This window comes from Pipistrellus kuhlii, unplaced genomic scaffold (genome assembly GCF_014108245.1).
Source record: "Pipistrellus kuhlii isolate mPipKuh1 unplaced genomic scaffold, mPipKuh1.p scaffold_m20_p_3, whole genome shotgun sequence".
NCBI classification, from domain to species: domain Eukaryota; kingdom Metazoa; phylum Chordata; class Mammalia; order Chiroptera; family Vespertilionidae; genus Pipistrellus; species Pipistrellus kuhlii.
This window is the reverse complement of record NW_023425529.1, coordinates 162,189,364-162,205,327: the sequence shown is the minus strand read 5'-3', so window position 1 is coordinate 162,205,327 and position 15,964 is coordinate 162,189,364. Positions and strand designations below refer to the sequence as shown.

At 44.3% G+C, this 15,964-nt stretch overlaps 1 protein-coding gene across 3 annotated transcripts in view; it reads right to left on the bottom strand.

Moving 5' to 3' along the window:
• Positions 1–15,685, bottom strand: part of TMEM255B (transmembrane protein 255B) — a 35,315-nt gene extending 19,630 nt beyond the window's left edge. Inside the window, exons 1-3 of one of the 3 annotated variants that reach the window (XM_036456303.2) lie at positions 15,565–15,685; positions 8,261–8,403; positions 6,441–6,503 (exon numbers count right to left, since the gene is read on the bottom strand). In XM_036456303.2, the coding sequence (XP_036312196.1) occupies positions 6,441–6,503; positions 8,261–8,403; positions 15,565–15,619 (261 nt within the window). In that variant the 5' untranslated portion in view covers positions 15,620–15,685. Of the gene's footprint in view, positions 1–3,570; positions 3,700–6,440; positions 6,504–8,260; positions 8,404–15,564 lie in introns of those variants that run through there. The other 2 variants (XM_045588817.1, XM_045588818.1) reach the window with 2 other exon arrangements.
• Positions 15,686–15,964: the final 279 nt, after the last annotated feature.

Genomic DNA, 15,964 nt, shown 5'->3' with positions numbered 1-15,964 from the left:
CCTGCTACTTCCAAATGGATGATTTTTGTCCTCACTCAGTGCACACCCTTCAAAGATGAAAGACAAAGCCCCATGGTGCTGGAAGCGAATTCTAGCATATCAGCAGGGCTGAATAATCTGGAAATGGCTCAGGCATTTCCCCAAACTTGAAAAGGATGCATAAATGATTGCTTGCTGCCAAACAGCTGAGGGCATTTCAATCTACATGTTATTGCCTCCTGTTGGCCAAACATCTAAATAGCCCCGTAGGCAGTTTTTCCAATCTGACAATGAATTCTGTATACCAAACTTTACTCTTTAATGTGTACATCTACCTTGTCTTAGGACAATTTGTGTTAATAAAAAGCAAGGGATCCTAAGACAAGGAAGAACTTAGTTCCTTTAGTGAAGTCTTCTTCAGCTCCCCAAATGCCTTCCAAAATTATGTTTCATCTCTGTATTCTTCATTAATTTACTCACAGCTACTTCTCCAGATTTTTGAACCCTTCTAGATGCCGAGAAACACACACTGGCATTGCCATGATCTATGCTTTTCTTTCATACTGGCCTTGAATCCCAGGTCACAGCAGCTCATTTTAATCAGCTGGGAGAGAATGGTGGAATATCACCATTATTCCTGCCAAGGATGCTTCTGTGGTTAACGCAAGGGCCCTCAACACAGCACAGGGGACAGACGTAGCTCACACTGTCCCATAAGGGCACCCCTAATTCTTTTTATTTTGTTTTTGTTTGTTGTGTTTTTTTTACTTAGGAGCTTGAACTTAAACTCTTGTACATGGTTTGGTTTTTTGTTTGTTTTATATTTTTTATTGTTTAAAGTATTACATATAATATTACATATGTCTTCTTCTCCCCCCATTGACCTTTCCCGGGCCACCTTCATCCCCCAGCACATGCCCTCACCCCCTAATGTCTGTGTCCATTTGGTTATGTTTTTATGCATGCATACAAGTCCTTTGGTTGATCTCTTATCCCCACCACCCTCCCCTGCCTTCTGCCTGAAGTTTGATGGTCAATTTGATGCTTCTCTGTCTCTGGATCTATTTTTGTTCATCAGTTTATGTTGTTCATTATATTCCACAGATGAGTGAGATCATGTGATATTTATCTTTCTCTGGCTGGCTTATTTCCCTTAGCACAATGCTTTCCATGTTCATCTATGCTGTTGCGAATGGTAAGGGTCCTTTCTTTTTTTTATATAGGGGCATATTATTCCATTGTGTAGATGTATCACAGTTTTTTAATCCACTCATCTGCTGATGGCATTTAGGCTGTTTCCAAATCTTAGCTGTTATAAATTGTGCTGCTATGAACATGGGATATATTCCTAGAAGTGGGATTTCTGGATCAAATGGAAGTTCCATTTTTAATTTTTTGAGGAAACTCCATACTGTTTTCCACAGTGGCTGCACCAACCTGCATTCCCAACCCCTAATTCTTGTTGGGCAGAATTTGCAGCCAAAGAGGCTAAAGGAGAAGAGACTCAATGATGAACAAAATCACTTTGGAGTTCCCAAAGTCCTTTAGCACAGAGCATCCCATCTAATTCTGACAACTGCGATGTTATTACCTGAGAAACTTCCAGAAACAACACTGCACATGATCTCCCCTCCCCCAACCTAATGCCCTGTCATTTTTCTGAGCCATGTCAAGACCTGCTGCCCTGTGAGTTTATGATGAACCAACTCAATGACTCCTCAGAGAACCTCACATGTCCTGGTCAGGTGGCCAGCCCTGGCCCTACATGCCTGGTCACAGCTGGGACTGTCAAGAGACACTCATCTCTACCTTCACCCGATTTTATCCAGAAATTCACAGAAAGCACAAAATGTCCAAAGTATCCTTTAACATAGCAGGACTGTCCTCAACTGTGCAGATTTATAACCATGCTCTGATTTGGTCTTGCACAAACTGTCCCCATCAATTCTCAGGACCTTGTGGCCCTTCCTGCTCCCACCACCAGTGCTAGCAAGACTATTCATATGGTAAACTCATGATCACGTGTGTGATAAATTCAGTGCTAGCAAGATCACATGCACCATCAATGCAGTGCTGGGATGATCACACACATGACACTCCCCAAGAACTTCGTTGGTGGGTTAGCCCCAGAGTCTGGGTGAGAGTGTTGGGAAGGACGCTGAAAATTATCACCTCCAACTCTTCTGAATGGAAACGGAGAACTTGCCAGAATCAGCAACGGGAGAGCTGCCTCTTGGGGAAAACTGAGGTGGGTTTCCTGTAGCAGCTACTTCACTCCTTCACTAACTCTCCTTCAAGCTAGTAGTGAGTCTGACAATGCAAAGCAGAAACTTGATCAGTTCTTTAAAAGTACAAACCAAATCATTTTCCATATGTGAGGATTGCCAGAATCTATGGATTTTGCAAATAAAAACTGTCTGTTACTAGCAACTCTGAAAGGCTCTAGACTGATATTTTAATTTAATTATTAACATTTTGATAATTACTTATTAGTATTTCATTGCACCATTTAGGGGTCTCTTCTCTTGGGAGAAGGGCAACCAGGTTATTGCGTAGGAGAAAGTCACCTTCAAATCCCTGCTGGGCTCACCGATCTGCATTTCAACAGGGAAAGTAGATTAAAAAAACAAATGCCAAATAGACCGATAAGGCTGTGGTGATAAGAGGGGTCAGAAAGAAAACGAAGGAAAGTGAGAACGTGTCACTGGGAAGGCTGTCACTGGGGCGGTCAGGACTCTGTGTGCCCCTCACCCCCAGGTGGCCCTCCATCTTATTCTCTAAACCAGCCTCCTAAAACTTTCCTTTGTGCCCTCTGGTGTCATTGGTAAACTCCAATAAGCCCGAGCCTTTTTGTAACTTCTCCCCACTGGCTCTGATTGGGTCCCTGCGCCCCATTCTTGGTGCCCTTGGCACATATCACCACGGAGACCATTCTCTCTTCACCTCCCACCACCCCAGATGTAAGTCCAGGTCCCTGACTCACTCCTCCTGGTAGCTCTCATTCACAGACCTCCAGGTCATTCCCTCTCTTTCCTGGCTCTCAGTCACCCTCACCACTCCTCGCTCCGTGGTGACTCTGAGGCCCAGGGTGACCCTTCCACTGCCCTGGCTCTCAGCGCCTGGCCCACGTTCACGGCCTTCCTCAGTGCACAGCTCCTCTCAGTGCTGGCCACACGCCATGCACGGTCTTACTTCCCACTCAGCACTGCCACACAGGCGCCAACCCTCCACCCACCCGGCCCTTCAGCCTGGTCCCACATTGGTCACCATCTGAACTGTGTACACATTTCCCAGCTTACAGACGCTGTGAATACCCACAACCCCTTGCTCCTCTCTCGCGATCTTGTATTCACTTGCCAAAACCCAAACTTAGTTAAATACGGCTCTCCCACTTCACACCTGAACAGGTGAGCATGGGGACCTGTCCTCACATATCTGAGGACCATTACTACTCCTCTGACCAGCCCCACACATCCCTCTTCCAGCAGCAGATGACCATTTGTTTAGTTCCCTGGGAAAGCAAAAGCCATCAGAAGAGAACTTGTACCTGCCGGCCCTGCACCAGCCCCACACTCAGGGCTGCGCGCCTACCAGGACCAGCAGCTCCACGCCTTCCTGCTCCACAAACACCGCACCACCAGCCCTGCCTCCTCCCTCACAGCCTCCTGTCTTCACCTCCACTAGACCTTCCTTCGGCACAGACATACCAGGATTCCTCCTTTCTCAAACCACAAACCATTTCCTTGATGTCCACTCCCCTGTAGCTCCTCCTCCTCCTCCTTTCAGCTTCCTTTAACCTTCAAAAAGCTGCTGATGTTGCTGTCTGCACACCAGAGTCGGTCCCTTGTTAGCCATCACCTGCACGTGTCTACTCCATCTTCACCCCTGCACTCATCTCCTCCATCTGTACCCCTACCCTTTGTCTCTTCATCTTTGCCGCTACCTTTCCTCCTCTCGACCACAGTCAATAAAGCTAAAAATCAATAACAAATGGACAATCCACAAATATGTGAAAAATTAAAACACCCTCTTAAACCAATGGCTCAATTTAGAAATCTCAAGGGAAATTTAAAAACACTTTGAGATGAACAAAAATGAAAACAAAAACAGCCAAACTCAAGGAACATAGCAAACGCAACGCTCATTAAAAAAGGAGAAAGATTTCAAATTAGTAATCTAACACTTTAAGAACTTTAAAAATAACAGCAAACTAAACCCAAAGCCAGCAAAAGAAAGGAAATAATAAAAGATAAAGCAGGTATACAATAGAAAATAGAAAAAACAGTAGAGTCAATGTTACTAAAAGTTGGTTCTTTGAAAAGATTAACAATATTGACACGTGTTTAGCTAAACTGACTACAAAAACTAGAGAAAAAAGCAAATGACTAAAATCAGAAGTGAAAATGGGAGCATTATACCAACTTTAAAAGAACTGTAAGAAAATACTATGAATTATTATACACCAACAAATTTGATTATCCAAATGAGATGGACAAATTAATGAAAGGCTCACAAATCACCAAAATTAACTTAAGGAAAAAAATAGAAGTTCTCAATAAACCTATAAGAAGTAAAGATATTGAATCCGTAACCAAAAACCTCCCTACAGAGAAAAGCTCAGGACCAGGAGGCTTCACTGGTAAATTATTGTACACCAAATAGTTAAAGAAGAATGCCATCAATCCTACTCCAACTCTTCCCAAAAGTAGGAAAGGAGGCAACACTTCCTGACACTTGGTGAGGGCAGCATAAGCCTAATACCTAAGCCAGACAAAAATATGCAAAGACAGGATAAACAGCAGACCACATCCCTTTTGAATACAGAGGTGAAACTCCTCACTCAAATACTAGCAAACTGAACCCAACAGCACATGAAAAGGATCACATCCCAGGTCCAGGAATGCAGGAGTGGTTCAACACAAGAAAACCAATCAATGTAATGTATTATATAATCCAGGAAGGTGTGTGTGTGTGTGTGTGTGTGTGTGTGTGTGTGTGTGTGTGCACATATGGTGGGGAGGAGATAGCAGCTAGCCCACTTTTAGGCCTTTACTTCTCCATCTCTGCCTTTGGGGCCATACTAAGCTACGGGGCTATTAGTGAAACTAGTGATTCATGTGTCTGTTTTGGTGACTACAAAGTAATAACTCACTCATCAGTGGAAAAGTCTCAAAAGCTGACTCAGTTTGGAGCATTCTTTAGATATCACTGGAGACCAAACATAATAATGGGCAGAGATAATGGTGAAGCCACTTCCAATGATTAGATTGAACAGGGTGAAATGATACCACGTAATGATATCATTATAGACGAAATGAGACCATGTCTGGGATTAGTTTCAAAATAACATGAGAAGGGAAGAAATGGGTGTGAGCCGAAGCAAGACTGGCCCTGAGTCAACAGTTGATGAAGTTGGAAGATGAGTACAGTGGGGCTCATTCTACCAGTCTGTCTAGCTTGCAATATGTTTAAATATTTCTGTAGTAAAAAATTAAAATTATTCAAGAGAAAATTAAAGCATTCTTTATATTTAGGAGCATGTGAAACACAAGTATTCTCTCTTCGGCTAACATTTTCTCAGCCTGCTATTGTCCCTTTTTGAAAAAAACTTGCTCTGACTAACCTATGTGCTTAAACACGATATTCAACCATGGCTACTATTCTCTGAACACCTGCCATTGACCAGCGTGTGCTGGATATCCTTACGTGCATTAGCTCAGATGCTCCAGGCACCCCTGAGAATGCGGGCACTGGGGTTCAAGTCTGCCAAGTTAAGTTTTCCCTAGATCACGCCGCTGCTGGTGATGGACACAGATTTTAGCTTTCACAGCCATTAAATTAAGTGTTAGATGGTGAAATATATGTTTATCATTCAAAGTTAGCCTTGGAAGAAAGCTTCCCTTGAAAAGGCAGAAATGAGATTGTGGAGGCATCGCAGACAACATCAGTCAGAGGGCTGTGCTCTGAGGAACCTGGGGGACCCTAACTTGCCGGGTGTACAGGGAAGCTAATTGGGGAGCGGGAGCCCACACTGCTTTGGCAGCTGCTATCGATTCCAGATTTTCAACCTTCCATTCCAAGGCTCACATTTCTTCTACTAAAGCCATAAAAATGAACTTTCAGTACCCAGACTGTGGGAAAAAAATAAGCAAAACTATCTATATTTGCAGGTGATCTAATCTTATATATGGAAAATTCTAAGAAATCCACTAAAAATAAAAACTATGTGACCTAATAAATGAATTCAATATTTATTAGGTCTCATTGATAACAAGACTAAATAGAAAAACCAACTGTATTTTTATACACTTGCAATAAACAACCCCAAAAAGGAAGTTAAGAAAACAGATCCATACTATACAGCCAAAAAGAAAAAAGAAAGAAAGAAAGAAAGAAAGAAAGAAAGAAAGAAAGAAAGAGATGAAGTATTGCCATTTGAACATAACAATGTATTTTCTTACCATTTGCCTTCGATTCTCCACCAGGTTGATGCCAATAATTCCTAAGAAAGATCCGAAGCCCAGCTGAGAGCAAGGGGAAAACAAGGAGAAAGCACCCAGTTAGCACGCCTGGTGGCTTGATGCTGACTTTTAACAGTACAGAGTGCATAGGAGACTGCTGCCCATAAAACATCTTATCAAAGGGCCAAGGTGAGCCACTTCTCTGAGTTCTGACCACTAAGTGGCAGATGGATCCATGTACATTTGAGTGGGCTCCTCAGGCTCGATGGAAGCCGGTGATTGGAATAGAAACTTCGGGGTCATGATCCATCTCTTCTTTTTTTTTAATCTTTATTGTTGAAAGAATTACACATGTCCCCCCTTCTTCCCCCATTAACCTCTTCTACCCTGCCCCTGCTCCATACCCCAGGCCTTCACCATCCTAGTGTCCCTGGGTTATGCAAATATGCATACAGGTTCTTCCGTTGACCTCTTCCCACCCATCCACCCTCCCCTGCCTGCCTTCTGAGGTTCCACAGTCTGTTCCATGCTCCTGTGTCTCTCGTTCTATTTTGTTCATCAGTTAATTTTGTTCATTAGATCCCACATATGAGTGAGATCGTATGATACTTGTCTTTCTCTGATCGGCTTATTTCACTTAGCATAATACTCTCCAGGTCCATCCATGCTGTTGTAAATGGTAGACGTTCTTTCTTTTTTACAGTGCATAGCATACCATTGTATAGATCTACCACAGCTTTTTTATCCGCTCCTCTGTTGGTGGGCACTTGGGCTGTTTCCAAATCTTAACTATTGTAAATTGCACTGCAATGAGCATAGGGGTGCATATATTTTCTCTGATTGGTGTTTCTGATTTCTTGGGATATATTCCTAGAAGTGGGACCACTGGATCCATCTCATCTTCTATGTTCAAACATTTTAACTCTTAGGTCAGGAAGAGATTACAGGAAAAGATAGCATTGTTTGCCCCCTTTTCCCCTCATGGAGGACAACTTCTTTATGGTAGCTTAGACCATTCACAGCTCATCTTCTGCATCTGGGCTCAGGGGAGAGGCCCACCTGATATTTCTCCTGGGCCTGTCTCAAGTCCCGCAGTCAGAGAAGGACTATTCCGGTAAGATATTAGGAAACTAGAACTATGGGTGTTTCAGAAGAAGGGTTACCCATCACCTGTAGACATGGCTGACACCACTCACAGATAAGCTTTTGACTCAGGTGAGCAGACAAGCAGATGACCTTGGGGAAGAAGAGAGGGAGAAGGGTTGAGGGTGCCTAGAGGCTCCTGAGAATCAGTTGTAATCATCCATCAAGACTTCTTGGCAGTTATCTTTTAAAGCTACATGTTCATTTTCTGAGGACTAGTTCAGTCAGCGTGGTCTCACAGGGCTAAAATCTAGCTGTTATGGAACTGGTTGCCTCTGGAAGCTCTGTGGGAGAATCTGGCCATGCCTTTCCCATGTCCAGAGCTGATGCACTCCTTGGCTCATGGCCCTTCATCCATCATCAACTTCTCCCATCACACGGCTGAGGCCTCTCCTGTGCCCTCCCCCACTTCTAAGGACCCTGTGCTAACACTGGCCACCTGGCTGATGCAGGATCATCGTCCACACCCTGGACCCCCGTTGCTGTGTAGCCCACTACATTCACAAGGAATAGGACCCAGGATCCTTTGAGGTCATCATTCTGCCAACAATAACCACCAAAACAAGTTTCCAAGCCCTAAACCTCCAGCTCTGGGGAGCTGGAGCGAAGTGTGTCACCACCACACTGACATCTGTGGAGCCCAGTGCCCCCCCTCAGACCCTGGGCCCGTCACTCACAATGATCCCTGGGTAGTAGCCCCCCACGGTCACATTCTCCGTCCTGGTGATGGCAGCGAGGCCGATGGTCAGGATGAAGACAGACACCACAAGCAGAGAGCCCACAAACCAGAGGGAAGTCTTCTTTCTTCTCCCAAACCCTTCTGGGAGGAGGATAAACGAGGAAGCTGTTAGTAGGGGGCAGGCTCCGAGGGGGGTCCTAGGAAACATGAGCGCATTCGGTGTCTGCATTTGTCTCTGAGCCCTACAGGCTCTGGGAGGCCTCTCTGTCCTAAAGCCAGCGGCGCATGCCCACTGCTCTCTCCTTTGTCAGGGCCCACCTCAGGGGCACTGAAGCTTAACCATCTCGATCCCTATAACCTCACAAAACAGGAAATGAAAGAAACACATGGGCCGAAACCGGTTTGGCTCAGTGGATAGAGCATCCGCCTGCAGACTGAAAGGTCCCAGGTTCCATTCCGGTCAAGGGCATGTACCTTGGTTGTGGGCACATCCCCAGTAGTGGGTGTGCAAGAGGCAGCTGATCGATGATTCTCTCTCTCATCGATGTTTCTAACTCTCTATCCCTCTCTCTTCCTCTCTGTAAAAAATCAATAAAATTAAAAATAAAATTAAAAAATTAAAAATTAAAAAAAAAATCTTTTTAATATATATAAAACACATGGTGTTTCTTCAGGTGTCAAAGGTGTCTAAACACACACACTCATGTTTTTAACGGGGAAAACAATTTAATATCTGATTGCAACCACAAATGCTCAGATGACCCCCTAAATTGCAGATATTGTTCCCACTATAAGGAAAGGGTGGGAAAACTTTTTTTCTGAAAGGGCCATTTGGATATTTATAACATCATTTGCAGCCCATATAAAAATTATCAACTTAAAAATTAGCCTGCTACATTTGGTCAAACATTTAATTAACTCACCCCTAATGCCTTGGCAGGGCCACACCAAGTGATTTCTCAGGCCTTACACAGCCCGAGCCTGTGTTCCCCATCCCTGGCTCTAGAAGGTTTGCCTCCAAAGATTTGCACTTCTGCAGTCCTAACAGCAAAGCTTAAGGTTAAGTCAAGGTTAGAACACCCAAGAACAGATTGCAGGAAACTGTAAATCGATGTGAAAATTCAGAAAAACTTAGCTCAACTGAGTCCACACACCTAGCAAGGGTATATGTCTTAGGAAGGACACTTCATTCCGGAGGAACCTCATGCAAGACCACCCCCCTCCCTCCCTTCTCCAGCACCTCTGCCAGACTCAACCCAGCCCTCGGCACAGCCCACTCCCTCCAGACCCTTGGGAAGACACTTCTCCCAAGAATCTCATCCTCAACCACCTATCACCTTCACCCTGGAGGGGACGAGATCAACTCATTCACTAAGAGAATAAACTACCAGAGAGCGGAAGGTCTGGGCCCAGATGCAGCATCCAGGACCTGGGCATGGCAGGGCGGAGTCAGGAGGGGGCTCCCGTCTGCACAGTGGCCCTGTCCCTGATGTCGCCTGCAAGACTCTGCTCTGCAAGCCCTGGCCCAGTATCTTTAGACCCAAATTTGCCAAATAGGCATATAGCCTTATGGTCTTTCTTAAATTGGGACCAAAATGTTTTCAAAATTACTGCCACTTGCAACAACATGGATGGACCTGGAGAATAGTGTGCTAAGTGAAATAAGCCAGTCAGAAAAGCTAAGAACCATATGATTTCACGCATATGTGGGATATAAAACTGAAACTCATGAACACAGACATCAGTGTGGTGGTTGACAGAGGGAAGAGAATGGGGAGGGGGGAAGAAAGGGGTCCTAATATATGATGATAGAAGACAATTTGACTTTGGGTGGTGGGCACACGGTGCCATACACAGATCTTGTAACATAGAAACCCATACCTGAAACCTATGTGATCACATTAACCAATGTCACCCCAATACATTTAATTAAAAAATAAAATAAAAGCCAAAACTGTTTGGCTCAGTGGATAGAGCGTCGGCCTGCGGACTGAAAGGTCCTGGGTTCAATTCCAGTCAAGGGCATGTACCTTGGTTGCGGGCACATCCCCAGTAGGGGTTGTGCAAGAGGCAGCTGATCGATGATTCTCTCTTATCGATGTTTCTAACTCTCTATCCCTCTCTCTTCCTCTCTGTAAAAAATCAATAAAATATATTTTAAAAATAAAAGTAAAAAATAAAATAAAATAAAAATCTGTTTCTTTTAACTAATAAATTATAAGGATTTCTCCAGCTTTTAAAATACTGTTCCTAACATAATTTTTATTGATAATGTGTATTCCACTAAATGGATGTGTCAATTAACCTATCCCTACTGTTGTATATGTGGGTTGTTTCTAATTTGTTATTATTAAAACGCAATGCGGAGCACAGGGGATTTGACAGCAGTGAAACTGTTCTGAAAGATACTATACATGTCATTATAAATTTGTCCAAAATGGACAACACCAAGAGTGAGCCCTAATGTGCACTATGGATTCTGGTGATAATGATGTGTCAATGACTCATTGATTGTAACAAATGTTGATAACGGGAGAGGCTGTGCATATGAGGGAACGGGGGCATATGGGAATTCTCTGTATCTTCCCCTCAATTTTGCTATAAACCTAAAACTGCTCCAAAAAATGAAATACAGTTTTAAAAAAGAAAAACAGAATATGATAAACACCATTTTAGGATAAATTTCTACAAAGGGAATTTTAGGGCAAGAAAGCAAAATAGTTTTAAGGTCAAAGTAAAAGTTTCAAAGTAAAATTTAACTTTACAAAGCAGAAGATAATCCTACAGTCCTAGTACAAGCTTTGGAAACAATTCTCTGTGGCTCCACAGAATCCTTCGTTTACAAGCAAGAGAAGTGTATATAGCTTTATCTGATTGTTGTTAAATTGCTGTTCTCATTGTTATTTTCTAGTAGTTTTTATTACAAACATCGAATTGTTGAGGGTGACACATGTGTGGAAGTGCTCCATGGGAAAACACAGCCACAAGTGCAAGCAGACACTCGATGTCCTTGGGACACTGCATTTGCATCTGCTCTGGGAGTTCCCTATAGTGGACTTCCCCTTGACTAACATTTATAGCATCTTACTTGCAAAGAAGGGTGCGTGCAGATAGAATGACCCCTTTTTTCTTGCATTTGTTTAAAGCCTGAAACCAAGGCCACCTGTACAAGGTAGTGTGCCTGGGAGTCAGATAGATGAGCAGTTCCAAGAATGGTGGCAGCAGATGTGGGGCATCTGTGGGAAAACAGAGGCCTGAAATGGCAATGCCACTTTGAGAACAAGTGGCCAATAGAGAAAGCAAAAGAAAGAAACCTCCCCAGGGGTGAAATTCTGCTCTGGATTATTAATTTTAAAACGATAGGAACATTAAAAAAAAAAAAAAGAAAAAAAAAAAGGACACAAAAGTTAAAAATATATATGCCAACTGGTGTGGCTCAGCAATTGAGTGTTGGCCCAGGAACCAAGAGGTCACCAATTTGATTCCTGGTCAGGGCACCTGCCAGGGTTGCAGGCTTGGTCCCCAGCACAGGCTGTGGGATAGGGAGGAGGTGCAAGAGGCAGCCTATCGATGGTATTTCTCCCTCATTGATGTTTCTATCTCTCTATCCCTCTCCCTTCCTCTCTCTCTCTCTAAAAAGCAATAAAAACATATTTTTAAAAAAATTTAAAATATATCTTCTACATTTTGGAAGTTAATGTGATTGTTCTTGTGAATGTAATGTGATTGTTCTTGTGAAAATAATCATATTAACAATAACAATACAGGGTAGCAACTTCGGCTTTTCTCTAACTCTCTCTCATTCAATGAAGATGAGAGGTTTAATCTCTCCTGATTCCAGTGCTACCCTTTCCAGCCTCCACTTATCTGTGAACAGAGCCACATGCTGATGGCTTTTAATTGGTGCACTTTCCTCTTCAGCTATTCTTCCTTGACTATTTTTTCCTTTAGTTTCCCATTTTAATGTTGTGATGGTTAAAATGTGATTCAAGATCCATAGGACTTGTAAACTAAATTCTATGGGACTAAGTATTTGAGAAAATTCTCAGACAAATGCCCTCCTCCTCAAAGGATTTTGTTTTGCTAGTTTTCTTAATTAAGTGCTTGCATGTCTGTTATGCCCAAAATAATTCGCTAGGTGCCCCAGCATTTACTTCAAACCACAGTGATAACCTTCTCTGTGCCTCATCTCTTAGCTCCCTTAGGAGTCTGTCTGCAGAAGCCCCTCAACAATATCCTGATTCTTCACGTTTGTAATTCTGTTTCTTATTCATCCCCTCATAGATGCTGGCCTGATGACAGAGGATCAGATCCACTAAGCTAGCAGCGTTTGGTCAGCCCTTGTCAAATTAATTAGTGACATCCTGACTTCTAATCACAGAGTAAAATGTTAAACACAACTCTGAGCTCGTGAAAATCTTCCCATGAGTCTTTTTCAATATAACTTTACTATTTCACCACTTTTTCCCAAGTTGGACTCTTCCTCTGAAGCGGCAACATGATAAAAAAGCAGAAGGTGTAAGCTATCCCCTTTAATCAGCATTTCTATCACAGGTTCCCAGGTTCACATCAGGCCAGGAAAGAGAGCCAGCATAATTCATATGGGACGCTGGGGACAAATGGTTCTGACAATCTTCTATTCACACATAATGTCACATATTGACTCCAGGCACAACAGAGCTAACAAAAAGAAAAATCATGACCTTATTCTCTATAAATATAGGATAGTGCAAAAAAAATAATCAAAATATTAATTCAAGGAAGGTAAGAATAGGTTGAGATTGCCTTATAATTACCATGAGAAAGATGCATTTTTATCTTTTTTTTATTGATTTTTTACAAGAGGAAGGGAGCGAGATAGAGAGCTAGAAACGTCAATCAGAGAGAAACATCGACCAGCTGCCTCTTGCACACACCCCACTGGGGATGTGCCCGCAACCAACGTACATGCCCCTGACCGGAAACGAACCTGAGACCTTTCAGTCCGCAGACCAACACTCTACCAAGCCAAACCAATTTCGGCAACAGATGCATTTTTAGATCAGATTTTGGAGAGAAAGGAGATTTTGAATTGGAGAAAGACAATTATCAGAGAATTACCTGAATTGTTCCCTAGATTCCCCTATCCCGTTAGCAAGACTATTATTATGTGCATTGCTACAATTAGAGCGCTCTGAAGACAGTGCCTGTGAACTAAAATACCTACTACTAGGTGTGTAACTGTGGTGACCGCTTACACAGACCAGTTGTGTGATCTTAGGCAGCCAGCCACCCTCTCTGAGCCCAGCCGAAGGAGAACTCCATGAGAGCAGGGGCTGTGTCTGTCTTTGTTGCGTGCTGGACTCCAGGGCGAGCTCCCTCTAGGATATAGCATGTTTCCTCATACTAGATGATCTGTGAAGTTGAGGTAATAATAACCACCTACTTTGCCCACCTCATAAGACTGTTACGAGGATCCAGTGAGAGCATATATGTCAAAGGTCCTTATATATTTATATGAGTGTAATGAATATATTAATCATGGCGTTGATAAATATATTAATCATGGTGGTGTTAATGTTAAGATGGCATAGCACTTGTTCTTAACCAGTGTTTCTCCAATTGGGAGCTGAGGGAGTATTTCTGACCTGTGACACTGAATGGGCCAACAGCTACGTCTCACCTGTCTTGATCCCTGTTTTTCCAAACTCCAGACTGTCCCCCTGTGCATCCTATCTAGAATATCTCAGAATACCACCTAGTCACTCCCCAGTTCTCTCGCCCCTACCTGTCCCTACACCCAGCCTTGGCCAGAATTGCCAAACCACGGCTCCTGTGACAGCCTGGTCTGCTCTGGAAGAAGTGCAAGGATGGGGGCCGGGAGGTGGGAGAACAGAATCTGTCTCCGTCACAGCACTTTCTCCACTTAGTAAAGCAGGAAGGGAAGGGGGTCTCATAAAGACTTTGGGGGAGGGGGTAGTGAGGGTGTTCAAAGTCATGGCCTATGTGCTGGCAGGGCCCAGGCCTCCCCGAATGAGTTCTTTTAATCATGGGGGGATACCCAGTTGTGGAGATGAAGTGACTGTCCCTGGGAAAGTAGACCAAGGCAGAATGATACACCCCCAGCCATCAATCTCCCCCTTTTTTTTTTCTGATTTTACTGTAATATATGCCCAAGATGGTGAACACAGAAATGTAAAAGAGAAAATACCCATAATCCCACCCAGCTACACTAAGGTTTGTGTTTTGACATAAAAGACCAACTCCTAGTGTTTCTTAAAATTTATAATTCTTCCTCACAAGAAAAAAAAAGTCAAATGCTATTTTTAAACCATCAAGTCATTCTAGTATTAATATAATAATATATAATAATTAGTTAATAACACAAAGCTATTAATAACTAATTCATTTCCTGGGGGATGAAAACCAATGTACATAAGTTTTGCAATAGAGTATTTTGCTTTAGAGAGTGGGGGGGAAATAGAATTGTTTCTTTGAAGAAGAAGCCGGAGTCCTTGACTATAATTTAAAAATCAAACAACATTTCTAATCTGGTTTTTAAAAAGAAATTTTTTCCACAGATACCCCAAACACGATTATGAGGTTAAAAACCTATAGCTTTCAATGGGATCATTTCTGAAGCAAGGGGCAGGGCCCCATGAGACCGCCCGTGGCCACTCACTGCAGCTGTCAGAGCATCCCTCACTGTGCAACATTTCCCCCTTATTTTCAAAATCTTCTCTGCCCTCTTCCCTCCAGGAAAACACATTCAACATGACCCCCTGTCGGCCGCTTCCGAGTCGAGAACCTAGGCCAATTCCCCAACTTGCGATGTGCAACAGGTTTCCTGCCTTCCCGCTCACGCCTGCCTTCCAGCCTGCATCGGTCTTGATTCCAGAAATCCAAGGATTAGAGATTCTGAGAATCGGTGGGTTTGAAGTCTGTGGGAGGGCGCATTGGAATGGAGAAGAAAAAAGAAGAAAAGAAAAAAGCGGTGCCTCTGTCGCTTTCAAGCAAGAAGAAGCTGCCTGGCTCCTCGGAAGGACCGGGAAGAAATGCTGAGAGGCTGAAACAGGGTAGAGAGGGAGAGGAGGGCAGTGTGGGTGGTCCCGTTCCTACATCGGGTGGTCCATTGTTCCTGATGAAAGATAGTAGGGAGAGACAGGGGGAGACGCACAGAGAGAGCCGGAGGAGAGAGACTATGAATGAAGAGGGGCCTGTGCGGGTGCCAGGGTCCAGCGGCTACCGGAGGCGGGAAGGATGGGACCTGCGCTCCCCGGGGGCTGGTGCCGGTGGAGCCTTGGAGGATGCTCCGCCGCTCACCTGTGGTGTCCAGCAGGGCCAGGGGCCCGGGCACCGGCAGCGGGGGCGGCTGCATCCCCGGCTGCTCTTCGGGGTTGGCTCTCCCAAGGCGACAGCGACGGTGGAGGTGCTGCGCGGTGGCTGGAGCTCTGCCGCCCCTGAGCGCCGCCCTTCTCTGTCCGCGTCTGCGGACTCCCTTCCCACCTGCTCCCCGCCCCTTCCTCGGTCCCCTCCTTTCTCCTCTCCCCCCACCCCTCCTCCTTCCCCCTTTCTCCCCAAGTCTCCCTCCTCTCACCCTCTCCGCCTTCTCCTCTGGCCCCAGCCTCCAGCCCCCTCTAGCTTTCTGGGAAATCAGACCCTCGCCAAAACCGGTTTGGCTCAGTGGATAGAGCTTCGGCCTGCGGAATGAAGGAAGGGTCCC